Below are 27,917 nucleotides of genomic sequence, written 5' to 3'. Positions count from 1 at the left end.
AGTGGACCGAGGGGACTCAATAAACTTCACTTCCATAGAGTGACTTTTTTGGTATCAACGTAGCTTGCTCTCTAGTCACCATCAAGGGACAGTGTGAGAAAAAATGTTTTAGCACAAAGTTCCTGCCAATTGTTGTTAACCGTTTTTTCCCCTCTCTAAAACATGTTCACCAAATTCGATGTAAATTTTACTGGTTGGTTGACAGGTTGAAATAAATGGGTTGGGAAAGAAAATTAATCTTCCAAAAACCAACAGCGTATTGTTCAAAATAAATACATGTATACACTCTTAATGCCCACAACGAGCGTGATCTATAGCACGGCCCGAACTATCATCAACATCTCTGTTCACCAATTTTACAGATTTTAAAAATAAAACATTCAAGAGATCTGCAAATCCAGTTTCCCAGTACCTCATTACAATGGCTTAAAGACACTGGACACTATTGGTAATTGTCAAAGACCAGTCTTCTCACTTCTCAGAATGTTTTATACTATCAACCTCTCCCCATTACTCACTACCAAGTAAGGTTTTGTGCTAATAATAATTTTGAGTATTTACCAATAGTGTCCACTGCCTTTAATGATCACATCTATATTAATCACTATCTTTGGAAGGGTAATTAACCTTGCTACACCACACATCAGGTGCAACATCTGCACCAAAACTGGAACATGAAACCTGTAAACTATTATACAATTAAATTAAATCAAATGTTTTTAAAGTGAAATATTATACAGTGCTTGCTTAAACGCGACATTTAAATATGGTTAGAGCGTGGACAGTCAATGTCAACTCCCATAGGGAAGCTAATGTGGACTGTCCACCTGTTTTGCTACATGTATACCTCATACATGTAATTCTCTTGTCCCGCTTCATGGAGCTTGTGAAAACGCAGGATACAGACAATGTACATGCACCACTATATTAATAACAGGGGTGAGAGTCATTACTAACGAAAAAGTCTGAAACTTGGATACAAATTCAAAGGTATGTTGAAATGATGGCATTTCTACCTTTTGGTAATCCCTGGAGTTATAGATTCCAAGGAGCTTTTGGAAACAGTATCCAAAGCACTAGAGAAATAGACCAATGAGCAGGATTTCTTTATTTGTGGGAACAAATATTGCCTGATTTTCTTTACCAGGCTGACATAAAAAGTCTGAATTCAGCCAAAAGTCTGAACAATCTCATCCCTGTAATAAGCGATGCTCGAGCAAATGTCGCCTGCCCACACCTTGTGGCAGTTCCACCATTGCTTTGTTAAATGCATGCGTAGTAGACAGCAGCGCATCGGACTGTCTACTAGGCTTGCATGTTTACCTGTGCATTAATACTGATGCTTGGTAAATAGCAAAAAATATAATCTGGCACTTGATGGCAAATGGAACAGTGAGAAATATGTATGAGGTACAGTAAATACAGTAAGCGAATTCTATGGAATTCAAAAATCAGTAGTTCTAAAAAAAATATTAAATTACAAAATTTTAGAGGGTGGGAAAAACTCATTTCTAGATCAATGACAAACCTGAGTTTATCACTTCACAGTGAAAAATTTGAACTGAAAATACTTGTAATGTATGTACATGGGTATGTACAAACTAGTGGAAGGAGAATAATGTCCTTTTTTTCAATGCGTTTACAAAGAACAGTACACATACAGTGCATGATTTAACATACACTTTGAAGCTACATGTATCACTAGTTAACACGTAATTTACAACTTGCTACCAAACTTGGTGACATGTTCCACCAAGCAGGGTTTGGATTGATACTCAGGTATCGGCACACATGTTCATGCACAAGAGCTCTCTAACCAGCATAACAAGCATTTCTTTTTAGTATGTATGGCTTTATGTGTGTGAATGCATACAGTCAACAGTAACCAATGGTAATAATGATATGTGGAGTCCAAGGGATCAAGTGCAATGGATGACTGCACTCAAGCTCTGGTGTTTGAGTCCTGGGTCCAATTTCATGGCTCTGCTTACTGCAGAACCCTCTGCTTACGATCACGATTCCCCGCTTACGTGCACGCGCCGTATTTCTGCGCTAGCCTTGTAAGCGTAGAATGCCTAGTAACGTGAAGTGCGCATGCGCTGAAGTAAAAATTCGCCGCTAACCCATGAAATACACTTGCCGTAAGCAATCAATTCCCTGCTTCCGTAAGCGCCGATTCTGTGCTTACGGTAAGCAGAGCCGTGAAAATGGGCCCTGGTCTTGACTCTAGTGTCCTTGAGCAAAACACTTAACCATTATTGCTTTCTCCTTCGGTTGGGACGAAAAGCTTAAGATCTTGTGGGGTGTGTAATACATGCTAAAAAAACAGAACACTTAAGACTGCTCAGGGTCATCCATTCCAGTCTTATCCAAGCCCAAACAAATTGGCGTTGAGTGACATAGGAGAATTCAAGCAAAAAACATCTAGACTGTACAAGATGTAGTAGATTGAAATTAATTAACATGGGAAGTGATTTACCATTTTGGGAAATCTAAACCAAATCATACATAATAATATATATTATATCTGCAATTAGCATTCTCCCATACGATCACACCACATAGAACTTACTAATGCATAATGCTTTACTCTTAAAACATCTCTTCTAAAAATAGTGATTTTTTAAGTTTTCGTTTTTAAACTATAGTAATTTGCTAAAGAAACTCACACCTCCTCGTCAAGGATTTCATTAGGACATAGCAAGTTCAGGTGACAACTAGACTCAACTAGACCGACTAGACTAACCAGAAACCATGAAGCACAGGGACATTGACTACATCGAACCATTTGCAGAGCATGGTCGGTATGGTCAATTTGAGAGCTACATCACAGCTTCTTGTAAAGTCTAGTCGCTCAACCGAACTCGCTCATATTGTCTTATTTGTTCGTGATAAGAAACCTTTAGATTCAGGCCACGGTAGTGAGAGAAGGCTGCGATATCTCGTCGTCCAGAATGTCAGCGGCACATTGTCCGATATGTTCACGGTAAGCAACCATCAGATTGAGGCCATGGTAATGACAGAAGGCGGCAGCCACAACAAGCACGTGGAAAAACTGGTGGCTGTGGAACTGTGAAAATACAAACAAAATAGCGGTTAGGGTTAATATTTAGAAATGTAAGACTGAACTTGGGACTAGGATTTCACAAAGAGCTAAGATTGATCTTAGCTGCAAATCAATCGTAGTTGCTAAGTAAAGCATGCTATCACATTATAAATCGCTATGGTAATATAGAAACATTTGTCTTGTGCTACATTTTATAGCTTTGTGAAATTGGCCCCAGGTCGGATCACTATACATGTATACATCTCAAGGTTGGCTCTAAAAGAAAATTAAAAAATAAAATCTTACCCAAATATCACATTTCCCTGGAAAGAATCTTTCTGGGATACGCACAGCGTAGACGATGGCTCCCATAATGTACAGGCCAGCCATGACCAAGATCCATCCGAAGGCAGCGTGTTGAAATGCTTCAACTACACCGCTGATTGCAAGGAAATGCATTGCAGGTATGATGGCACTAAGCCCCAAACCTAAAAATAAACCTGCATAGACAAGACAGAGTATAACATTCAGTACTTGGGTTTTCTATACATGTACACAAAATCACCACCATAAGATGAACTGTTTTCTATGTTTGTGGAGCAAATGACCCAAGGTACATTGATGTCCGATTTGTTTAATAACCGATCGGAAACTCAGAATCAAGCATGCTGGATATCAAAATCCATAACGACATAATGAGTTTAAAAATATTTTTTTTGTACGTCCCCTAAATGAAAGAATTGTGTCTTCACATCACTGAAGACAACCGGCCAAAAAAAGAACAAAATCCAAAGGTATACTTTGCCGTTAATAGGCCTCCTGGTATTTTCACTCATTTGCCACGCAAACTTTAACTTTCTGGCCTTGGTGAAATGTTCTTATATAAGAGCCCCACAGTGGATTCAGTTTAAATTCAAGTCAAATGTAAAAAGAAAGCAAACTCCCAGATTGTTTTTTATTGAGAACCTACCTGCTCGAAGACCACGGAATTTGGTTTGGCTAAACTTGTCCCTCAGAGCGACGACCATGCAGATAAAACCCAGCAGTACAATGAGTGAGATGTAGAAGTAGCGTAGGGTGTCGTGACAGTAAAAGCCGAAGTACAGCCAGGGGATGAAGGAGCCCACAATAAGTAGCGAGATGCCCGAGTAATCCAACCTAGGATTCAATCACAATTCTCATTAGCGATATTTTTATCAACACTGAAACCCTCCAACTCTTCATGACATGTGCAAGTATTAATTGACCATTCATTTAAAGGCACTGGACACCTTTGGTAATTGTCAAAGACCAGTATTCTCATTCTTGGTGTATCCCATGGGTTATACTATCAACAGCTCTCCATTGCTCGTTACCAAGTAAGTTTTTAACAATTATTTTGAGTAATTACCAATAGTGTCAAGTGCCTTTAAAGGCAGTAGGGTCTTCGTTTGGGGTTTTGTCAATGTTGCAGGAAAAATACAATAAAACTTTTTATATAACACCCAAGCAGATCCTTGCCATTTGATTGGAGGATTGTCCGTCACGTGATAGCAAATAAAAGTACCATTGCACGCTGAGTCACTCACCGTGCTTTTTCGTTCCATCTGAAAAGTACCATTGCACGCTGCCAGCGTGCAATGGTACTTTTCGGATGGAACGAAAAAGCTGAGTAAAAACATCACTGCGTGCGCGTTGTCTTCGGTAACGCAGCAAGGCATATTAGTAAAATTACTAGCATTCGTCTTCTACAATTAAAAATTGGATGCCTACGCTTTGTTTGTTTTGAAAGTTGTATCTTTCAATCAAAATGACAAAGATCTACTTGGATGTTATATAAAACAAATAATGAATGTTTTTCATTCGTGCAATGGTGCGAATATGTTCATTCGTTGAAAGCTGGAATGTTCCATTCAACTCGGCTCCGCCTCGTTGAATAGAACATTCCATCTTTCAACTCATGAACATATTTGCACCATTGCATTCATAAACATTCATTATGTGTATACTATTATAATGCATATCAGGCAGATCGTGAGATAAGACCATGTGTGACCCCAAACAAATTATATTTTTGTGGTCACACTTGTCCTTATTTCATGGTCTGCCTGCAGACTTCCACATGATTTTACTCTTACCTAAGATACAAACAGAGTTTGAGAGAAAATTACATGACAACAAGTATCCTTGGACAAGGGACACGCATTATCAGCTTGTTTGTTATATGTTGTTGTAGAGGATGGGACTACACTCTTGGACAATGTCATTACCATGATGGGAGAGCTGAGTGATATTGTTGTTATGTCTGATCAGAGAGCAAGGACCAGCTCTATGGTCTGATAGATCTACTGTAAGCAAGTCAATCAACAGCCAGTTACAGTCTTACCGGAAGAAGCTTCTTGGCAAGGACTCGGTCCAGTTGCATATTTTGTTATGCAATACCAACTTACAGGGTGTCGTGGCCGAGCGGATAAGAGCATCGGACTCAAGTTCTGGTGGTTCATCGGGATGTGAGTTCGAATCCCGGTCGTGACACTTGTGTCCTTGAGCAAGACACTTAACCTTTGCTTCTCACCACCCAGGGGTAAAATGGGTACCTGTGAAGGCAGAGATAGTTTATGTGAATGATAAGCTTAGAGCGTGGTAACTCGCAGCAACGGCTGTATACTTTCCAGGGATCTGAGATGGTTTAAGGAATGATGTGAGGCCCAGTGACCGGGGGTAATAATGTTTGAAGCGCTTTGATACATCCTTCGGGCTGTGGTAAAGCGCTATATAAAATCAACTTTTATTATTATTGTTACTGCTTGGGTCTGTCAAACACTTGTGAACACTTTGTTGTGTTACCAGGTCTTCAAGGTAGCACTGCTCCTCAAGGGCTGGGCACGTAGAAGGTGTGACATAGATTTGGGTGATGTGCTACAATCGCAGTTGTTGTCGTCATCGTCGGTATACCTCCGTTTCTTCCATCGTCCCACCTCTGTTCGTTGTATAGCGTGTTGTGGCCTAGCGGTTAAGAGCACCGGATTCAAACTCTTGTGTTTCTGATCAGCAGAGTGTGTGTTCATGTCCCAGTCCTGACACCTGTGTCCTTAAGCAAGGCATTTAACCATGATGTTCCGTCCTTTGGATGGGACGTGAAGCTGTTTGTTCTGTGTGTTGTGTGATGCACGTATAATAACCCAGTTTTCCTGGTTTGATCTGCAGCATATTGCGCCACACATGGTGCTACGCAAAAGTAGTAGATCTCATAATTCAAACAAAGTCCAGCGTCACTGAGTGACGGATATGCACGTTATATTAGAGGCCACTATTACTATTATTCCGATTTGACCAAGAATACTTTGGAGAGCATTATGGTTGAAAAGTTTAGGTCACAAAAAGACAGCTTAAGGATTTCCTCAAAGGGGGTGTTTAAAGAAGTGAGCCAGATGATGATCTCAGGGAGAAAATAAAACGCTGTAAGATCACAAATCTTGGAGTTTGAGTTTGGTAATCTTTGCTATTGTCAGTTCCGTTGTAGATATGCCTCCTTGCACTTCCACTCAAGTATCCAGATGGTGAAAACTAACAGAACCATTTCTCAATGACTGTCTTCTAAGTCGTGTGATGAGCAGTTTAAAGTTCATTCTGCTCGAGATGTGTCATGCTGCAAGATAGACTTGTACCCCGTCCAAAGACAGGTAATTGCATGATGCTGTAAAGTAGACTTGTACCCCGTCTAAAGACAGGTAATTGCATGATTCAGTAAAGTAGACTTGTACCCCGTCTAAAGACAGGTAATTGCATGATGCAGTAAAGTAGACTTGTACCCCGTCTAAAGACAGGTAATTGCATGATGCTGTACAGTAGACTGGTACCCTGTCTAAAGACAGGTACTTGCTTTTCAGACCCAGTGATTTCATTGGATACAATGATTTCATTGGATAAACGTGCAGTGACCGAAAGCTTTCTATTATCTGTGTTTTGATTGGTCCGAGGTGACGTTTGGCAGCTGCTCTGTCGGCCGTCTGCATACGGAGGTAGGTGAAAGGGGATTATGGACTGAGATTGACCTAGGCTTGAGGCGTAATTCAGGAGCCTCGAAGTGTGACATCAGATGTTCAGGCTAGTGCTGAGGCAGAAACACAGAGAAGCAGACAAAGAGGTTGTGAGGAAAAGAGAGGAGAGTATGAAGGAAGCTGAACGAAAATGAAAAAAAAAAGCTCAAGCAAAGATGGCAGCAAAGCTAACACTCATAAAAAGAAAAAGGAAACATGGTGGCCCCTTTGTAACATCAGATGATGTAAAACAATGTTTTAGCACAACATGAAAAGTTTATTCAGAAAGTAGAGATTGAAAAAGACGAGATAAGATATCTTAATAACAGTAATTAGAAGCTGCCATTTATTGAGTGTCCATTCCAGAGGATGCAAAGCGCTTGGATGTCTCCAACACAGATCAAATCAAAATCAAAGACGGCCAAAAATAAAAAATCCATGTCGATGAAACAAGTGGGTCATCAGGAATTTTCTTGAATGATTCAAGTCAAAGATTGCTTTTCTGCAGCTATCCATAGAGCCGGGCCTGCATTGGAGAAGGCTCGGTCTCCTGCTTCACTGTTTGTCTGACGCTCAAAGAGAAGGCTGTGTGAGGAAGAACATACTAACGTAGGTTTGCGATTTGGTTGATGTTGCTGAAGCCTATCACTTATGTTTACTGGATTTCAGCATGAGTGTCTTGAAGGTATGTAGACAGATTTTGAAGTCAACATGCTAAGCGACAGGTAACCAGGGGTGTTTCTTCAACAGAGGGGTAGTTCTTAAAACAGCTCTGGGTGTAGTTAACACGCGTCTTGTATTTGGGAACAAAGACTTGAAGGCAGTCCTTAATGTGACAAGTAATAAAAGCATAGGTATTAACATAGGTACATGAAGCTCTCACACAAAAGATGTGGCTGGAGAGTGTGAATCCGCCTCTGAATCGCCTGCAAAAACAAGAAAAACTGAAAAATCAGGTCCTCTCATTAGAGAATAACAGTGTGGGGTGCCGTCTCACTGCATGGTAAAGATCGGGTTGGTGGCTGGGCGATGTCAATAGACCAAGCCTGAGGCCATTACCACGCAGGGAAGACCGACTACCAACACTGTTATTCCCATTCAACAAATACCGTTAATGAAAACAAGGGTGCAAATTAACAGAATTTGTTTTTTCTTTCTGTGTTAATTAAAAAAAAAATGTTTTACTCATGTTCAAGGGCCACTCCTCAGACTATTCAACTTTTGAAGGCACATAATCTCTTATAAAAACTTTTTTGTATTTTTTCAAAATCAGACCATAACTTCAAAAGTTAAAAACACAATAAATATATAAATACTTTGGTTTGCATTCTGCTTTATCTTTTGCATTTTTGGTTTCATGGGCGTTCAAGAGTGGTGCTGAGTTATTAAACAACCAGTAAGAACAAGTCACAACTCCTTTATTCCAATTCATAATTGCCCTTTTGTTGAAAAGTGAAAAATGTTACAATTATAGGCAACCAGTGACAATAAGTTTGTCCTATTAAATTTTGTATTTACAAATTCTGCTTGATGCACACTTTGTTGTGTACTCGCGTGTGTACAAATAGATTATGTACGGGTAACTTGTGAAGCCAGCTGGTCTAAAACAGCTCCAGCTATGTCTTTATCAGCCGTTTAATCACCCCTACGTGACATGCTTTCCGCCAATAGATATAGCAAAACTGTCTGGGGTATTTAGAAAGGTTTGCAGTAACACCATGTAATGTCACTTCATTACACGGTGTTACCGCAAACCTTTCTACATGTGTATCGTATTTCCACCATGCAAATTTTCAAATCCTACTTATGTCTTAAGATTCTTACTTGCTAAAGATGAGTGACGTCTGAGATGAGTGACAATACACTGTGTGGAACACCCAGGAGAAGAACATGCATGAGATGGCTCCGGTGAAGAAAGCCATATATACAACAATCTTCTGCCACGTTTCCTGACTCTTGATGGAGACCACAAGGAAGTAGACCATCAAGATGACGAAGGCGATGAAGCCTGGAAACACAGACATGTGGAAAGTGCAAACAAATATTTATGTTTTTTTTTACCATGAATCAGGTTGGCAATGGGTTTTCACTCATAGAAAACAAAAAATAAAAATATCCCGACGTTTCAAGAGAAATATTTCTCCAATTTGCATTAAACCCAATCCTACATCTTGTTACTATGTACACACGCAAAGAAAAAAACAGTCAACATCAAATAACTGACAAAACATGAACATAAAAATAGTCTTTATAGCACACAATACACATGTAAGGTAATCAGCAAGGTACTCAAGGCAGTTGACCAAACAGTTAAAATTTTGAGACACGTTTTTCATTGAATTTGTTTAAATTATAAGACCAATCACTGCAGCGCATTCAGCAGTGAGCAGCCACTGCAAGAATTAATAACAAAATAATATTAACAAATTCTTATATATATAGCTCATTTCACAATAACCGTATAACTGGCATGGCTGGGTTCTTTTACATGCATTTCACACATGTAGACATAATGTACATGTCCTTGAAAGGTTAGTCTATACGTACAATGTAGGTACACCAAGGTAACTAGTTTTAACTGTAAAACATACATGTACATGTGTATGGCATGTACAAGGACATTGAACAATGTACAATGTAATGTACAATGTGTACAGAGTTAGAGATGAGCACACTTAATTAAACTCTAGCCTACCATACCAGCAACCTTCATTGCATATGTCCAGCCATAAACACTTAACACCTGTTTCCTGTGTGTCTGCGCTTTGACTACATGTACGTGTACAGTCGACTCCCGTTATTACGAGCTCGCATGTTACGAGGTTCCGGTTGATACGAGGTTTTTTGCCGGTCCCGAACGGCCCCATGCGTGTTTCAATGCATTAAAATACTGATTATACGAGCACGGTAGTAGCGAGAACACGGTTATAACGAGGTAATTTGGGAGACCCATTACGAGAAAAACATTGTTTAAAACCCTTCTATAACGGCAACAATTCAAAAACCAACAAAGGAAATACCTGTACAGCTGGTAAAGTCGATATTTGTGGCTTTTTTTAAAGACATACAATAGAGGTGTTAAGTGGACGCTACCGCTAGCAATGCTAATCCGAAATCGGGAGTCACGAGTCAGCAAGCAAGGTTGTTAATTCCAAACTCCGGACAATGGTGGGATTAGGAGGTTTGCATGGTTCAAACATTGGAGAAATCTTAAGAAAAGATACTGATCCACTGAGTTTATAAGCGCATTATAAATTTTCAGAAGAAAAAAAACACCCGCAACTTACAATCAAAACTAGTTGCGTGATCAATATTATTGAATGCAAAAGCAAGATTTTACCTGGTATCCCACATTGGCAATGAACCATCTAACATGACAGTGTTTACCAATGAAAATCAAGATTCTATTTTTTGTTGCTGCGACGAGTGTATTGCACATGCACACACATGCACAGAACATCTTCCCTGGTATCTCGCGTTAGCAATGAACCTTCTATTATTACACTAGTGGTTACCAATGAAAATCCAGCTTTTATTTTATTTACTGAAAATTTTCACAGCGTGTGCAGTATGCATTGCAGCAGTAAGATTTCCCCTGGTGTCTCGCAGCAGCAATGAACCATCCAGCGTTAAACAGGTGGTTACCAATGAAAACCAAGACTCTATTTATTGCATTGGCAATAAACTGCCGGCGACCAAAGTTTTGTAAGAGAAACTTCCCAAAACATGAACGCAAGTTAAAATCTTACACTTTTTATCAATCTTGTAAAATATAAATTGATTTTAAAATTGAATTTAAAACTAAACCAACTTAGTTAAAACAGTTTTATAGTCCCCGCGTTGTGCTTGTTTGTGCAGTACATCGCACATACTACTCTATGCACACAGTAGTACATGTATAGCCAATTGCAGCTCTACCATGCATCTGTGTGTACACACGTGCGGCCATTATGTCATGTACATGTATATGCAAGTACACGTGTTGTGTGCATGCACAATGATGACGTATGTATCTATATTTAGCGCGCTGCGTTTAAGACGAGATTCGGATAATACAAGGAAAATGGGCCAGTCCGGCGGACCTCGTTATAACGGGAGTCGACTGTAGTCAACAAGGATAGATTATGCAAGGACCAGAATGCCTGATGGTCACTATTTACACTGGCCAATGACCATAACGCATGGAGGTCAAGTCTGAAAAAGGTGTACAAAAGAAACCATTTGCATTTCTGTCATTGAGACTGCTACGCCTGCGCCTGGATGACTAGCGCAACTAGTGTCTAAGAATAACTGAATAGTCAATTTCAGTATTCACTATTCACTGTCCCTCAACACTCTACTGCTACAGAAAAACTGTCATTGCTGAGAACAATATTTGTAAATGTCTCGAGTCCTTTTCAGACAACAATACTTTAAGAAGGGTCCCTTTCAACCTGTCCGACGTGTTCCAGTCAGCATACAAGCCTTTCCATGGGACCGAGGCTGCACTAGTCCGTGTGAGCAACGATATTCTCTCTTCTATGGACAATGGTAACCTTACAGCACTAGTCCTGCTAGACCTGAGTGCTGCTTTTGACACTGTTGATCATAACATCCTTCTCTCTCGGCTCCAGAATCACCTTGGCATAGAGGACACAGCCCTAGCATGGTGCAAATCGTATCTCCACAATAGAACTCAGCATGTATGTATTGGCACTGCGATATCCGACCCTGTTGTTTTGAACTACTCTGTGCCACAGGGGTCGGTACTCGGCCCGCAGTGGTTTACGCTGTACACTTTACCGATTCGTGACATCATCCTCAAATTTAATCTGAATTACCATGTGTACGCAGACGACACTCAGCTATACATCACGTTTAAATCTTCTCAAGAAAACGCCAATGCATCTATTGCAAGACTTGAGAAATGCATCCAAGAGATTCGACGTTGGACACAACAAAACTTCCTGAAGTTAAATGATGATAAGACAGAGTTCCTTTTATTTGGGTCACGTCAACAGTTAACTAAGGTTTCAGTGCCATACATCTCCATCGGTGATGCTCGGATAGCTCCCTCGCTAAAAGCTCGGAACTTGGGGGTTATTTTTGATTCATCGATGACACTTCAGCCACACATCAACAATATTGTTCGTTTATCATCATATCACATCAGGAATATAGGTAAGATTCGCAAGTACTTGGATAAAAGTGCCACTGAAAAGGTCATTCACGCATTTGTTACTTCTCGTCTTGACAACGGCAATGCTCTTCTATACAGTCTACCTAACAACCAGATTTCCCGACTTCAACGGCTCCAAAATACTGCTGCCCGCATTGTGACACTGTCTAGAAAATCCTGTTCTATCACCCCCATTCTGAAACAACTACACTGGCTCCCTATCTCTCAACGAATCATCTTCAAGCTGATGCTCATTGTCCACAAAGCTCTAAATGGCAAGGCTCCCCACTATATTTCTGAACTGCTTCAAGTTTACACTCCATCAAGGAATCTTCGATCAAGTTCCATGCTTCTCCTCATTGAACCCAAGTCTCGACACTCATGGGGTGACAGGTCTTTTTCTTCAGCCGCGCCACGCATCTGGAACTCTCTACCACTTAATCTTCGATCTTGTGTTTGTACCGCAAAATTCAAGTCTCTTCTCAAAACTTATCTTATGTCACAGGTTTTCAATGACTAATTTTGTTGTGTCTGTTTTTCTTTGTGTTTTGTTTTTGTTTTTGTTTTGGTTTTACTGCGCCTTGAACACCCAGCAGGGTGGATATGTGCGCATTACAAGTCTTATTATTATTATTATTATTATTACTTTAAGCATGATTGTGAAAATGTACACTCATGTGAAAGGACAACATCTATTATACTGTCCATGCAGAACGACAAATTGGTGACAATTCATTAGGGACACTGTACAGTCCACTTGTACAGAAGATTCACAATAACATGCCAAAAAAGCAAGGGACCCCTGCTAAAATAATGTCGTGTGAAGAGAGCTAGCTATACAATGAATGCTCATAGTACAATAATTTTTAGGCCTGTATGCTTCCTTTTTGAAAGGGAAAGGGCACTAAGGCATTCCTTGGTAAAGGGCAGCTTGGACATTGACCACTAGGCATGGAGTGGTCCAGTGCACTTAATTGAAAGATTGATAAAGTATAATACTTTTTGTTTCTTATAAAAAAAAAAATTGTAAGAACAGTCCCCCACAACCAATGATAAAATTTGTACAATAGAACTGAAGTCCTTATCAATAACCAAATTCTTACCGAGCAGATGCGTCCAGATGTTACCAGTCTCTGTATGTATTCGAAAGATGGAGCCAAAACAACTCCTGAAGGATGGGATCTGGGGACGATGTCCAAAGTGGAGAAAATCATTATCCTTAAGCCAATCGGGTAGAAGGTTGTGGTGGGTGACACGCCAGCGCCAAGCAGCCTCTTTCACTTTACGGACAAAGCGCTCCGCCTGCCTGGCAGCAGTTTGAGTCAAGTTGGTGCCAACGACATCTGCCTCAGGATCAGCATTTGCAGCTTCCACGATCTGGGTTCAGGAAAAACAAAAACAGAAATTATGATGACGAAGCCTCCACAAGAAGCATAATGTTGATACTTGAAGACCACAACGAATTTAAAAAGCAGTAGCGTTGATAACAACCCATTCACATGGTCCCCTACACAGTCTGCGTACCAAATACGTTCAAGACCACAGGGCACAATTTCACGACTCTCAATTTGTTTTTTTTCATGAGCCGTCGTTAAAAAGGAGCTCCTAAGTCAAAATTAATTTGTTTGTGATGCACTCACTTTCAAATACATGTAACAGTACCCCTATGAGTTGGATTTTTTTTTTCGAAGTCTCTAACCTCACATTAAAATGGTGAAAAATGTTGTAAAAACGCACAGACCCATGTAGACCAAGATGACATCATGGTTAGTTTTAGGATTCTATACAAATGTTGCACTGGAGGGGCATCAAACACAATGGCATTTTACAATGTTTAATAGACTTGTCCCTTTTTCCCACTCATGTATATGCGGACTCTACATTGAAAACGAGTACATGACAAAATTGAGAGGGTCCACCCTGTTAAAAAACAAACCTGAAATGAAGGTAACTTTGTTTTGCCATGGGAGCAGTGGGGTCTTGGAAAAGTGATAAACTTTACCAATAACCACAAATACTTGAAGGGTCAAGTGTCATAGTTTTTTTTGCAATGTACATGTAACTGCGGCACCACTTTTAAAATCAAATACTAGACACTGAGGTGCCCATCGAATATAGATAATTAATGGACACTTTAATGGATTAATTAATGGATTTTTTCGACATACATGTAGTTCAGTGTTTTAAGATTTTTCAGAGTGGATTTGTTTTTATTATTTTAAAATGACAAGTATAAAGTGTGAGCTATACTTTATATGAAACATTGAATGCAAGGTGAAAGCCAAGACTCTTCACAAGGTGAAAGCCAAGACTCTTCACAAGGTGACTCCAAGTGAAATGGAAAGGCTGAATGTCATCGATATCCATGCATCCAATATTTGTTTTTAATGTTCGACCAGACTTTGGAACACAGTTGAGCACACTTTAATTGAATCTTGGACAAAGTACATTTTACAAGGGAAATCGCTTTTGAGTATTGCATATCGAACATGGAAATTTGTTTTCTTTACTTTTGGGAGCCTTGCCAACAAACATTCAAGTTATAATAGGCCTAGATGTTAAATTTGCATCTGGGATAAAGAATATTAATTTTGTTTTTTACCCATTTTGTTTTTTACCCATGTGTGTTAGCACTGTATACTCAGTACTTTCCCGAGTCCTGTGAAAAAATATCACAGGCATGTTACTCGGGTGGGATTCGAACCCACGACCTTTGCAATTCTAGAGCAGTGTCTTACCAACTAGACTACCGAGGCCGCCCGGTAGCTAGAGGCAGTTCGAATCCTATGTTTTGGCAGCGGGTACCGCAACGATATAATAGATGTTAAATTTGCATAGATTTTATAGACACTGAGGTGCCCATCGAATATACATGTAGATAATTAATGGACACTTGCGAAGAGCTGTTTCAAAACTAATCGATCCCCCCTCGTTTGTAGAATTAAAGAATATTCAAGAATTACACTGTCTATAAGATCAACAAATTTAGAGGTACATGTACTGTACACGTATTCTTACAACTTTTAGTTTTAATAAAAGAAATTATCTTCAAGTACGCGCTAATCATCCATCAGATTGGCAGAATGGAGTGGTGATAAAAACCTATAATATCACTACCATGCGTCTTGTGTGTTCTATGTCACGCGCCAAGTTTGCTTGAAGATAAATACGTTATCACACGCACGCTCGTGGAAATTCGGAAAATATAGCGCGTCTGCGTCCCATATGGGACGCAGACGCGCTATATTTTTCCGTATTCTACGGGTTCGCGCTTGTGTGATAACTTATAATGTATGTAGCATACAATATATAGTATTGTACTTTGTAGCATCCACCCTGCTGGGTGTTGAAGGCGAAGTGAAAACAAAAATAAAACAAAGGAAAAACAAACACAACAAAATTAGTCCTTGAAAACCTGTGACAACAGATAATTTTGAGAAGAGATTTGAATTTTGTATGTATCGTATGCATCATGCTAACGTCAAAGTAAGTACACAAAGCACTTGGTAAGTTGTTTCATTCTGGTGCATGTTTAAAAAATAAGTTGTACTGTGCGAACATGGCAAAGGTTAGTTTTGTGTACACTTACTGGCCAAGGTTTGTACAAAAAAAACTTCCACATACACATTTGTGTACTCATTATACATTTTGCACAACATGATCAATATCCTCCAAGTCATAATCTACGAGAGTCAATACCATTTGATAAAGCCTACTTATGCTAACAATAATCATGCTCATCTTTGAATAAATTTGCCACACCAAGTACAAGTAGATAAAATTGATTGAGGAAGTACCAGCATGATGTTCATGTGTGCATTACATGTATGTACAGTCGACTCCCGTTATTACCAGCTCGCATGTTACGAGGTTCCGGTTATTACGAGGTTTTTTGCCGGTCCCGAACTGCCCCGTGCGTGTTTCAATGCATTAAAATATGGATTTTACGAGCAGGGAAGTAGCGAGAACACGGTTATTACGAGGTAATTTTGCGGTCCCTTGGAGACAAAATGTATTGTTTTCAGACGTTTGTAGCGAGGGCCTGGAATAAGTGTGTAAAAAAAGCTTACCTTCGTCAAGGTTGAGAAATGACATGAAGCCCTTAAACCCCATGATCAATACAATAGAGGTGATAATTGCATGGTGCTCGTAGAGTGCCACCAGTCTATTCAACGGACTGGTTTACCCAAGCAGACAATAGAGGGCTTAAATCACGCGCGTGGCTCAAAACCGCCAACGGTTTAGTCACTGACAATCCTTCTCAATTTCAAAAACATGTCCGGAATATTAAATTCAATCACATCAAAAGATAGAGATGATTTAAAAGACACAGATACGCCAAGATTTTATTAAATCAATAATATCAATCAAAAAGAAAATTATTTTAAAAGACACAGATACACAAAGATTTAATGAATTAAATACTGTAATAAGAATTAAAAGGAGAAATTAAAAAATGAAACAATACAATATTATTAAAAAAGGAAACGACAAAGTAACTGAAACAAGCTCCTTTATACAATCATCACTCCCTTCAGTCCATGTGCAACGGAACTCCAGAAACATCTCGCTGGTGTCCCACGCTTGACATGCTGTTATCATGATACTCCATGTCGATCACCAACGAAAATTAACGTTCAGTGCATGCATCATGTTCATACCATGCCCTACGCGGCAGAATCCACTCGCTCTGAACGGCAAGTTGACATCTCTTAGCTATATTGTTATCATAAATTGTACAAAATATTACATTTCCCTGATTAATCACTCAATAACAGACATTTAGCAATGATATTCTTGTGTACAAGATGCTCGTAATAGCTGTTCTGATAAGCAAACAGCTCCGTGCAGGCTAACACAAGTGTATATGCACGTACACGTGTTGTGTGCATGCACAATGATGACGTGTGTATCTATATTTAGCGCGCTGCGTTTAAGACGAGGTTCGGATAATACGAGGAAATTGGGCCAGTCCGCCGGACCTCGTATTAACGGGAGTCGACTGTACACATCCACCTACACCTACCCGTCCTTGTGTGTTGAACCATGGTTGGCTATGTGGAAAGTGCAATGCATTGTTCACTGTTCATTGATCTCAGAAACAGCTGACGATAAGGAGTATCAAATGTCACATAAAATGAACACAGACACAAGACCATCATCTTATTGCTTGGCCCCCATAACATGAGCAGTTTAGGAAACTCAGCATCATCATCATGTCTATCTGTTACTTACACTTTAGCAATGATGGCCCCTAATCAAACTTGCATAATGTTGTTGATCCGCTCGCCAATCAAAAAATTGATCTAAAGCCCACTGACTAAAATTTGTCTACATGTAGCTACAACCCTGTGTGTTGACCTAAAAGTACATTTACATGTAATATGTAAAGGGATTTCAAAAATATTAGAGGAAATCACCAGTACCCTTCCCTTGGTATTTATGACCTCTAGGTCTGAGGTTCCCAGAACTGAAAGGATAATTTTGCAGGAAGCAATCTGTTTTGATAGAATCTGAGGACACAAACCTTGTGCACACATTACACAATAACAAAATGTACATGAAGTTCTTTGTTTAGTACCATAAATAGGGCCTAATGTTTGTGCAATGATACAATAACTATGCATTAGTGTACTTGTTCATCGAGTCCAAAGTTAACTTCAGTTTTTCTGACAAAGCAGAAGTTATTTCAGTTTTTAACAAAGCTTTAAATTGTTTGACTTATCTTTTTAAGGGCCATTCACAAGTATTGATATCATGGGGGAGGAGTCTGCACAGACCGTACATGACATATTCTAATGTTGATTTTGTCAAATTGTATCATGCCACATGATACCAGTGATTGATGGTTAAAGTCAGAGAAGCAGGGTTGTACAAGTTATAGTGATACGACTTGCTCATTCTTTAAAAACTTAATGTTCTAGACATAGATAGAGGGTGGGCTGCAATGGCGACTACATGATAACACCAATCTTACAGCCCAACAAGATGGGCTAGACTACATGTAGCACCATACACAGAAACTTAAAAATCAGTTTATAAGACGGCCAACTGCCTGCATAAAAGTTTTGCAAACCGGGGAACTGGTATTTGGCTGGGAGACCACCACTAAGAAAGACATACACTGTACAGTGTAAACTTGTGTGGCATGGGCATTCCCTACCGACTCAAACTACTCTTCCTACTTCATTGCACCTTCATTATGGAATGACTTACCATTTCATGTTCGCCAAGCTGACTCTATTGAGATTTCCAAGGGACTTTTTAAGACTCATTCGCTTGAATATTTCTTTTTGTAACAATTGCCTATAGTATGATTTTCCATTGTTTTATGTTGCGCAGAGATGCTCCTGTAGTGGTGCCACGTTTGGTATACATGTAAATGTCTTGTATTATTATTAATATAATATTATTCAAACAAATTGAGGGAACTTTAAAGTCTTTGCCCTCTTCCATGCCACTATTCTTATAAAACTATAAAATAAGACTTCCAACTACACTAGTTGCCGAAAACTTACCTGTTCAGGTTTCTGCTCTCCTTCCGGCTTAATCTCGTCACCTTCTTCTTCTTTCTCTGGTGACTCCTCAGTTTGATCTGGTAGACATGGTACAGATATTGTAGACGTCTCACGGTCAGGGTTTAAAGCCTTCTCACAATCACTCTCCTCCGAGTCTGAGGAAGACTCATCATCGGGAACAGACACAACATACTCATCCTCAGTCGCCAGTGGCACGTGAGATAACATTGTTCTCTTAGATTTTACTGACTGCTTTGTGACTTTATTCTTTCTCGGGGAGTTGGAAACTGTTTTTGTTGCTGGTGTGGAAGTTGCTACTGTTCGTTTCCGAAGCCAGTAGTTTCCATTTTGTTCAGCAGCACTCATACAAATACAATACAAAGTCTGTGCTTGTAAACTCCTGCTCAAAGTTAGCTACCTGAAAAGTAGAGAACAAAAAAAACATACAAGTTTTTTTTTGTTTTTAAAGACTAAGTGTGTTTACCTCTTTTAAATAGTTTGCACCACATAATGAAACATAATTATATAACAAACATGTAAGAGATTTATACATAGACTGGGAGACCCAGTGAGGGCGCGAATACAAATCAACGGCTGTTTTATGTGAATAAGCTTGGGTACTTTTCGTGAACTACGTAGCACGTGCGCATAAAAAGTACACAAGCTTATTCACATAAAACAGCCGTTGATTTGTATTCGCGCCCTCATGGGCCCACAGCTCGGCAGACCGATGTCGTAGATAAGGCGCCAGAATTTTTTTTTCTTCTTAGCTGCATGAGGAAATGGGGTGGACGTGTGGCTAAGGATTCAGCTATCCTTGGCCACACAAGTGGGGCTAAATGTAGAATAGAAGTAGAAGTTAAAGTTCTTCTACCGAGCTGTTTCCTTCTGTCAGTGTCACTACTCCTCATCCATTGCTGTAATCATTGCAAATGCAACAGCTGACCATGATTCCATGAAGGAATAAATTAGACATAGACTGAGCTTCCTCACGATTACCTGAACTGAACCGTTCCTCCACAGCAAAATTAACCCTTTTTCATCCTCCATGAACATGATGATGGACCACGATAAAATAATTCGGATTCCAATAATTCTCCTCTAACGTAACTAACACAAATTCCGATGAAACATATACCTAATTAATATTATAAACTATTGTTACTCACCAAGTTCTTTTTCCGTAATTCTATTTGCCGTGAATGATGATGATTGTCTATAATGGCGCAACGCACAATAACATTTACATTGCAATCTGGCTGTATGCACCTTACGTATGTACACGTATGAACATGGATAAGGTTAACAATACATGTACTGTACATGCGTAATGTACATGACTTCCGGCTGTAAACAACAACTACGCTGGTGCCAGTTTTTGCGGGGACCAGCGAGTTAACTACGTAACAAACCTTGAAACCGTGTCGTTTCGGACTCACGAGGGGGCGCTTTACACAAAAAAGGATAATGATAGTGGCTTTATTTGTTTTTTGTACGTCAAGAAAATGACAAAAATAAGTAGTACAAACAATGCTTAGCATGACATTTTGCCTTGATAAAAACAGGATTACCAATCAAATTTCGACAGAATAGCAACAGCTGAACACCAGAAACAAGCAAAATGCAACAAATAGAAATGGAAATAATAGCCCCTGGCATGAAAATTGGTAACCTCACGTATGCTAAAATTACGTGATATTTGAACAGCACTTTTTTGACGTTCACGTTCACGTTCACGCGGAACGTGAGCTAAACCTCCCCAATCAGTAATAGTTCATTGTGCACGGTAGGCCCTATATACTCCGGATGCTAGATGAGTAAACCTGTCAAGATAATGCTCTATACACCGCAGCCGTAGGATGATGGTGTTGATGAACAATTATAGAAAAGAGGCAGGGCAAATTAAACGCTTGAAGTTTGAGGTATGTTACGCACAGTAGTATGTTTTGCCAACTTTTAATATTAATCATAACACTTTGTGCACTTCTCAAAAAGGTGTCTACACAACACGATTATACAATTGAAAGTGAAAATAGTAGCCATTATTGACAGTAGTTATACCTAACAGTGAAAGGTTATAGCAGATTGTTTATGTTATAGTTCACAATGTTACTGTTCGAAATGATAATTTATTGTGAAGGATAGGTCGCAGAACTATTATCGTTATCGCAGTTGAAACAGTGTTGTGAAATTAATATGCTACAGTTAGTGAAAACAGGATACAGTTCCTAGTGAAAACAGGCCACAGTTCCTAGTGAAAACAAGCCACAGTTCCTAGTGAAAACAGGCCATATGTTTCTAGTGAAAACACTGATGATACAGTTCCTATAGTTAAAACAGGATAAAGTTCCTAGTGAAAACAGGATACCAGTTTCCAGTAAAAACAATTCTGTACAGTTCCTAGTGAAAACAGGATAACGTTCCTAATGAAAACAGGATAAAGTTCCTAGTGAAAACAGGATAAAGTTCCTAGTGAAAACAGGATACAGTTTCTAGTAAAAACAATTCTGTACAGTTCCTAGTGAAAACAGGCCACAGTTCCTAGAGAATTTCCTAGTGAAAACAATCTCCAGTTCATACAGGCTGGAAGGCCAGAGGATTTAAAGAATGGAGTCGCACCCGGTTTTAATGTATGAAGATTTTAATAAATCAGCATTCAATTCTGCAATAAACCAAACAAAATCCAAGTACATGAATGAGTGCACATACCATAACTCAGAATACTGCTAAACAGTCTTAACACGTGTAAACAGAAAGATTATTACAGTCCAAACATCTGAAACAAGTGAAAGAAATTAATGAAACATAATGATTTTTTAAACGGAAACATTAACTTACTACTGTGACCGGATACAACTAGCAGATCAGTAACAGTTCAGCAACAATAGTTCAGTCCAGTTAAACAGCATACAGTTCAGTTAATCAAACGGTAATCCCCCTAAACGCCGATCAGTAAATCTAAGCAGTATCAGTACAAATTCAAGCAGTTTAGATAACCTTTTACATCAGTAAAGCTATCGAGAAATACAGTTTCTGATGCGTTTATCGGAAAACGGTCGCCAAGTATCGCGCCCTCAAGCGACAGTTCGTAATAAACAAAACTCGACGAAACATCCTCCCCACCTATGCGAGGAAGTCGCATAACAAAACAGGTTGCTGTCACAGACCAGTTCATCAGTTATCATATCCTTCAACCGGGTAAATAACTGCGATCTTGGTTATTGGTCGGCGATAATCTCCATGAGCTGTGGTTACCTTGACATTGCGCACATGTCCGTCTTCTCCTGGGTAGACCTCAGTTACTCTTCCAATGTTCCACTTCCCTCGGATAAGATTCGGCTCGGCAAGAATAACCACGTCATCAACACAAACATTCCGTCTGTGGACACACCACTTCTTCCTTGGAACAAGAGCTGGATGAACATCCCTTATCCAGGTTTTCCAGAAGGACGTCACAATTTGTTGAACAAACTCAACTCTCTCTCTGGGATTCCTGCTAGTTCGGAATGGCCCCTGGGGTACCCTGTTTGATGCTCGACCAAGCAGAATATCATTCGGACAGATGTAGCTGCCATCATCAGGATCAGTTGGATGCCTGCCAATGGGCCTTTCATTGACAAGATTCGCCACTTCTTGCAGACACGTCTGAAGCTCAAATGGGGTCAACCGTTGTTCTCCAATAGCCTTCTTAAGAGCTCGCTTACAGCTCTTCACTAAGGCTTCCGCACATCCATTCTGATGTGGTGCAAGAGGTGTTGTGAATTTCCAGCATATTTGTCTCTCAGCACAAAAGTCCTTCAACTTGGTCACATTCCACCCATTAACCATCTCTCTCAACTGTCTTTCTGCCCCTACAAACTGGGTTCCATTGTCACTCTGAATCAGCTTCGGGTGACCTCGTACAGCAAGAAATCTTCTAAGGACTTGAAGAAATTCCATCGTCGAACAATCAACGGCAACTTCAAGATGCACGGCTCGCGTATTTAGGCAGGTAAAAATTACCCCGTAGTGCTTTGTTGTTTTGTTTCGGCCTACTTTCACACCAAACGGTCCAAAATAGTCACAAGACGTGTAGTAGAAAGGTGGTGTAAACGGTGCCATTCTCTCAATAGGCAGATTGGCCATGTACTGTATTTCTGTTTTGCGCTCAAAAACCCGGCACATGACACACCTGAATTTTACACTCTTTGCCAAGCTTGTTCCGCCGGTTACCCAGTACTTGCTTCTGACCTTGGTTGCTGTCGTCGCCACTCCGTAGTGCCCTCGCTCATGGACATTCTTCGTGATCAGGTATGATATGTGGTGGCTTCTGGGGAGTAGCACAGGGTGCTGTCTGTCATAAGAAAGTTTTCCAAGATGACCCCTTCCTCCAACATAGGTCATCCCGTCTTTCACAAATGGACTAAGTGACTTAAACTCTCCTTTCTCAAGTCGCCCATGAAGTGATTTCTGGGCCTCAACCAGCCAGTGGTTCTCAGCAGAGGTCAATTCTTCAACTGTTAACGAACCGTCATGGTCTCTCTGCTTCGATTTCAGATGCGAGATGAAACGGAAGACATATGCAGTCACACGGATCAACTTTCTCCAACTGGAGAACTTGTTGCAGTCTATTGCATCTGCCGCTTCCTTCACCATTAGCACAGTTTTCTCCTTCTTTTCTCTGTTTACTTCCCTTTCTTCAGCCTTGGGGAGCGACTTTGGCCAATTTTCTTCTGGTTCTCTTAAGAATCCTGGCCCGTCCTTCCAGGTGCCTTGTAATTGTTCGACTTTGACCCCTCTTGAAATCTTGTCTGCAACATTGTGCTCTCCTGGGACATGCCTCCAGTCAGAAGGATCGGTTTGGCTCTGAATTTCCGCCACTCTGTTTGCAACAAAGGACTTGTACTGTCGTGATTGGCCACGTATCCATGATAGGACAATCACACTGTCTGACAGGAATATGGCTCTCTCAAACTCATTTGATGTCTCCCTGACTACTGATGCATAGAGTCTAGTAGCCAACAGTGCTGCCTGTAGCTCCAATCTCGGAATCGTCAGGGCCTTGAGTGGAGCTACCCTCGATTTTGCAGCCACAAATCTCACATCAAACGAACCGTTCTCATTCTTTGATCTCGTGTAGGCAACTGCGCCAAATGCATCTTCGGATGCATCGCAAAACACTATTAACTCCACAGGAAAGTCTGGCTCTGGCATCAGGCATCGATCAAATGATACTCCATTCAAGCTCTGCAGTTCTGTGAAGAAGTTCCTCCATTTAGCCTTTGGTTCTGGAGGCAAGTCGTCATCCCAATCGACACCCATTTGCCACAGCTTCTGCATCAGGATCTTACCTCGGATCAGGAAGGCACCAGTAAACCCAATGGGGTCAAATACCTTGGCCAGTTCACTCAGAATCATTCGCTTGGTCATGACATCTCTTTCTTTCAGGGCAACTGCTTTAACTTGATATTTCAGTCTGTCTGTCTCTGGGTTCCATACAACGCCTAAAACTTTCTGCTCTTCTGTAGATGTGTGTCCGGCGATTGGTCTCTCTTCAGGCTTCTCTTCTGCCAAATTTGCATTTGACACCCACTCTTTTACTTTGAAACCACCTGCATTCAGGACTGCATCAATTTGGCTAGTTAGACGTGTAGCTTTCTCAACGGATCTTGTAGAGGTACATATGTCGTCCATGTATGTGTCACAGTCCAAAACTCTAGATGCCTCAGGGTAGTCTCTGGCTCCTTCGGCAGCTGTTCTCTTCAATGCAGTCAATGCCATAGCTGGTGCTGGCATGTCGCCAAAAGTTACCACCTCCTTGACATATACATCAGGTTCTCGGTCTTCATAGCTCCTCCAAAGGAACCTATGGACGTGTTTATCACGCTCGGGGATTCTGACTTGGTGATACATCTTTGCTATGTCGCCTGACACAGCAATCGGAAACTGTCTGAACCGGAATAAGACCCCAAAGAGATCATTGAGGAGATCAGGTCCTTTTTCCCAGTAGTCATTCAGTCGATGGCCATTGAAGCTAGCAGAGGCATTGAAGACGATGCGAACAGGTGTGCTCTTTTTCTCAGGACGAATTACTGGGTGGTGGGAGATGTAATGGACCGGACCGTCATACTTCTTCATTTCTTCGGTGGTTAGCTTTCTCGAAAATCTCTTTTTCTCCATTTCTTTCATCTGATCATCATACAGTTGAGCGTTGTTCCCTTCTTTCTGTAGCTTCTTCTCTATGGACAATAGCTTAGCCATTGCCTGCCTCTTGTTGTCGGGGAGCTCTTTTGGGTCCCTTTTCCATTGGTAGGGAACTAGCCATCGGTTGTCCTCTTTCTCGCAGGACTCCCAAATCTTGTCAAACTGGCGTTGGTCATTTGGAGTCAACAGCTTGTCAGTTGAAGGCTTACAGTTACAGTTCTTGAACCTCACCCCCATCGCCTCAGTAGACCAAAACTCACTGAGGTCAGTCTTGTCGGTGACCTTTATGTGTAGCACAGTGGACGTTCTTGCTGTCGCCTCACTAGATGATCCGAGAATTACCCAGCCAAGTGGAGAATCTCTCAAGACATAGTCATCTATTTTCTTTGTCTTACCGCCATGCATAGCAGGATGATCAACACCTAGAAGTATATCAACTTGTCCAAAACCACGTCTAATTGTCGTTCCCAAATGGCTTTCGACCTTTTCTCTGCACTGCTCAGGTAGTGGAGGCACTGTAGTTATTTCGGGAACTTCTACTGCTGACACTTTATATATCTTTTCTCCACGGTAGACGTTGATCTCATGCAGCCTGGTTACATGAGTTTCGGTCCTTCCACCCAAAGTGGTGATGTCGATGCTGATTGGTTTGCTTTTACCTTGTAACCCAAGTCTTTGTACAGTTGCCCCTCGGACCAGGGTTACACTTGCACAACAGTCAAACACAATGTTTCCAGTTATTTTCTTGTGAAGTGCCCCAATTTCAGTCGTCAGCAAGGGTAGTGCAACATCAGTAAATTCTGACTTGGTGTTGCACGCCATCACGTGAGCACTGGGTGCCGCTGAAGATTCGGCTTTCACTTTGTGTAGGAGATGGTGATGCTGGGAATCACACTTAGTGCACTTAATTTTTCTGTTACAGGTACTTATATTGTGCCCTTTGCCGGCCCGCTTCATGCAGGAAAAACATGCACGAATATCTTTCACCTTTCGCCACCTCTCTTCAGGAGTCAATTTCAGTATGGCAGGACACTGATCAGGCCAGTGACTATCAGTTTCACACCCCCAGCACCTTTTCCACCTTATTGATGTGGTTGGTCGCCCTTCGGTCAGATACACTCGGGCTTGCTGAGGTGTTGTATTCATACTCCTAATGGAGGCAGATACCCGTCTTCTGGTTTTCGTCTCGTTCTCAAGGAATTTGAGAAGTCCCTCGAGATTAGCCTGTTCACTGCTCTGCTGTTCAATGCGGGCATATACCTTCCTGTCTTCTGGCGTCAGTTTCTTCTCGATCATGGCCAACATGTGATTATTATTCATGTCTGATTCCTTCCCTACTTGTTTCAGGACGTTGAAGCTGCGCCTAACAAGTTGAGCAAACTCACAAAAGCGCCCATCTTCTCCGTTGCTAAGCGCTTTAAACTTGGTCAGATCCTGGGCCACTGTGTCTGAAATGACCATTGGATCACCATAGTACATGTCCAAGTACTCCCAACATGCATTATATTCAGTTTCGATACCCTTCAGCAACTCCAGTGGCTTGCCAGTTAAACTGTTCCGCAGAATAGAGACAGCGTCTCTCGGACTGTACATCGGATCTATCATGTGCTTGAAGTCATCTTTGAATGTGTGATAATCCCTGACATCGCCATTGAATGTTGGCATCTTGGGTCTCTCCAACCTCGGTCTCAACTTGCATGAAGCAGTACTGGTTTTTGGTGTCTGCTGCTGTTCTACTTCAGCCAACGCTGGTTTCGGTGGGGAAGAGGACTGCTCAGCTTGCGGTTCAGCAGTGCTGTTTTCTGGCTGAGTGTTGGAGTCGGTACTTTGGGATGCATCATGGTCCGTTGGTACAGCAACACTTTTTTCAGGCGGATTTTCAGCCAACTTGATTGGTTGAGATTTTCTTAACTGGTTCAGTTTCAGCTTTATCTGCTGGAAGTCATCCATACAGATTTGAATGTATTCTTCCTCCTGCTCATATTCATCGCCATCTTCTATTGTCTCACAATACTCATCGTGTCTGTTCTGCAATTCCATGAAGAAAACTTCAAGTTTCTGGAATTCTTCTGTGAGTTCTTCTATGGAAGAATCTTGCTTTACGTGTTGTTCAAACACTTTTCTTTGTCGAGTAAATCTCGTCTTGCTGGTTCGTCGTTTCACTTTCTTTTCATCCATCTTGGCCTCGACTGGATCAGTAAATTGAATTATGGAAGGCCAGAGGATTTAAAGAATGGAGTCGCACCCGGTTTTAATGTATGAAGATTTTAATAAATCAGCATTCAATTCTGCAATAAACCAAACAAAATCCAAGTACATGAATGAGTGCACATACCATAACTCAGAATACTGCTAAACAGTCTTAACACGTGTAAACAGAAAGATTATTACAGTCCAAACATCTGAAACAAGTGAAAGAAATTAATGAAACATAATGATTTTTTAAACGGAAACATTAACTTACTACTGTGACCGGATACAACTAGCAGATCAGTAACAGTTCAGCAACAATAGTTCAGTCCAGTTAAACAGCATACAGTTCAGTTAATCAAACGGTAATCCCCCTAAACGCCGATCAGTAAATCTAAGCAGTATCAGTACAAATTCAAGCAGTTTAGATAACCTTTTACATCAGTAAAGCTATCGAGAAATACAGTTTCTGATGCGTTTATCGGAAAACGGTCGCCAAGTATCGCGCCCTCAAGCGACAGTTCGTAATAAACAAAACTCGACGAAACACAGGCTACAGTTCCTTGTGAAAACACCGGGTTACAGTTCCTAGTGAAAACAGGCTACACTTCCTTGTGAAAACAGACTACAGTTCCAAGTGAAAACAGCTATAGCTACAGTTCCTACGGTGAAAACATGATGCGGCTAGAGTGAAAACAGGCTACAGTTCGTTCGTCCTGATAGTTCGCTTGTATAAACATGATTATAGCTTGGGTGGAAACATGTCACAAGTTCGCCAGCCCTGAAAATGTCTCGCCGTTAAT

At 40.7% G+C, this 27,917-nt stretch overlaps 2 protein-coding genes across 2 annotated transcripts; both read right to left on the bottom strand.

Annotated features, from left to right (window-relative positions):
* Nucleotides 1–2,683: 2,683 nt before the first annotated feature.
* LOC117295435 (adiponectin receptor protein 1-like) lies at nt 2,684–20,073 on the bottom strand. The gene is made up of 7 exons (XM_033778090.1): nt 19,911–20,073; nt 18,742–19,159; nt 13,327–13,600; nt 8,890–9,073; nt 4,017–4,204; nt 3,353–3,546; nt 2,684–3,070 (listed from the first exon to the last, which is right to left on the bottom strand). Exons 2-7 carry the CDS (start codon nt 19,105–19,107, stop codon nt 2,909–2,911), a joined length of 1,368 nt encoding a protein of 455 aa, XP_033633981.1. The 5' UTR covers nt 19,108–19,159; nt 19,911–20,073; the 3' UTR covers nt 2,684–2,908.
* Nucleotides 20,074–21,915: 1,842 nt separating this feature from the next.
* Nucleotides 21,916–27,102, bottom strand: LOC117296109. The gene has a single exon (XM_033778981.1). It carries the CDS (start codon nt 27,100–27,102, stop codon nt 21,916–21,918), a length of 5,187 nt encoding a protein of 1,728 aa, XP_033634872.1.
* Between the last annotated feature and the right edge of the window lie 815 nt (nt 27,103–27,917).

This window comes from Asterias rubens, chromosome 10 (genome assembly GCF_902459465.1).
Source record: "Asterias rubens chromosome 10, eAstRub1.3, whole genome shotgun sequence".
Taxonomy (NCBI): Eukaryota; Metazoa; Echinodermata; class Asteroidea; order Forcipulatida; family Asteriidae; genus Asterias; species Asterias rubens.
The sequence above is the reverse complement of the archived record's forward strand: the minus strand, read 5'-3'. Positions and strand labels throughout refer to the sequence as shown.

Excerpts from the sequence above, each read along its gene's own strand:
- LOC117295435 (XM_033778090.1), bottom strand. The coding sequence starts at position 19,107 with ATGAGTGCTGCTGAACAAAATGGAAACTACTGGCTTCGGAAACGAACA. Across the intron at positions 13,601-18,741 it reads GAGAGCAGAAACCTGAACAG|ATCGTGGAAGCTGCAAATGC; the intron begins GTAAGTTTTCGG and ends TCCTGAACCCAG. Across the intron at positions 4,205-8,889 it reads ACGTCACTCATCTTTAGCAA|GTTGGATTACTCGGGCATCT; the intron begins GTAAGAATCTTA and ends ATTGAATCCTAG.
- LOC117296109 (XM_033778981.1), bottom strand. The coding sequence starts at position 27,102 with ATGGATGAAAAGAAAGTGAAACGACGAACCAGCAAGACGAGATTTACT.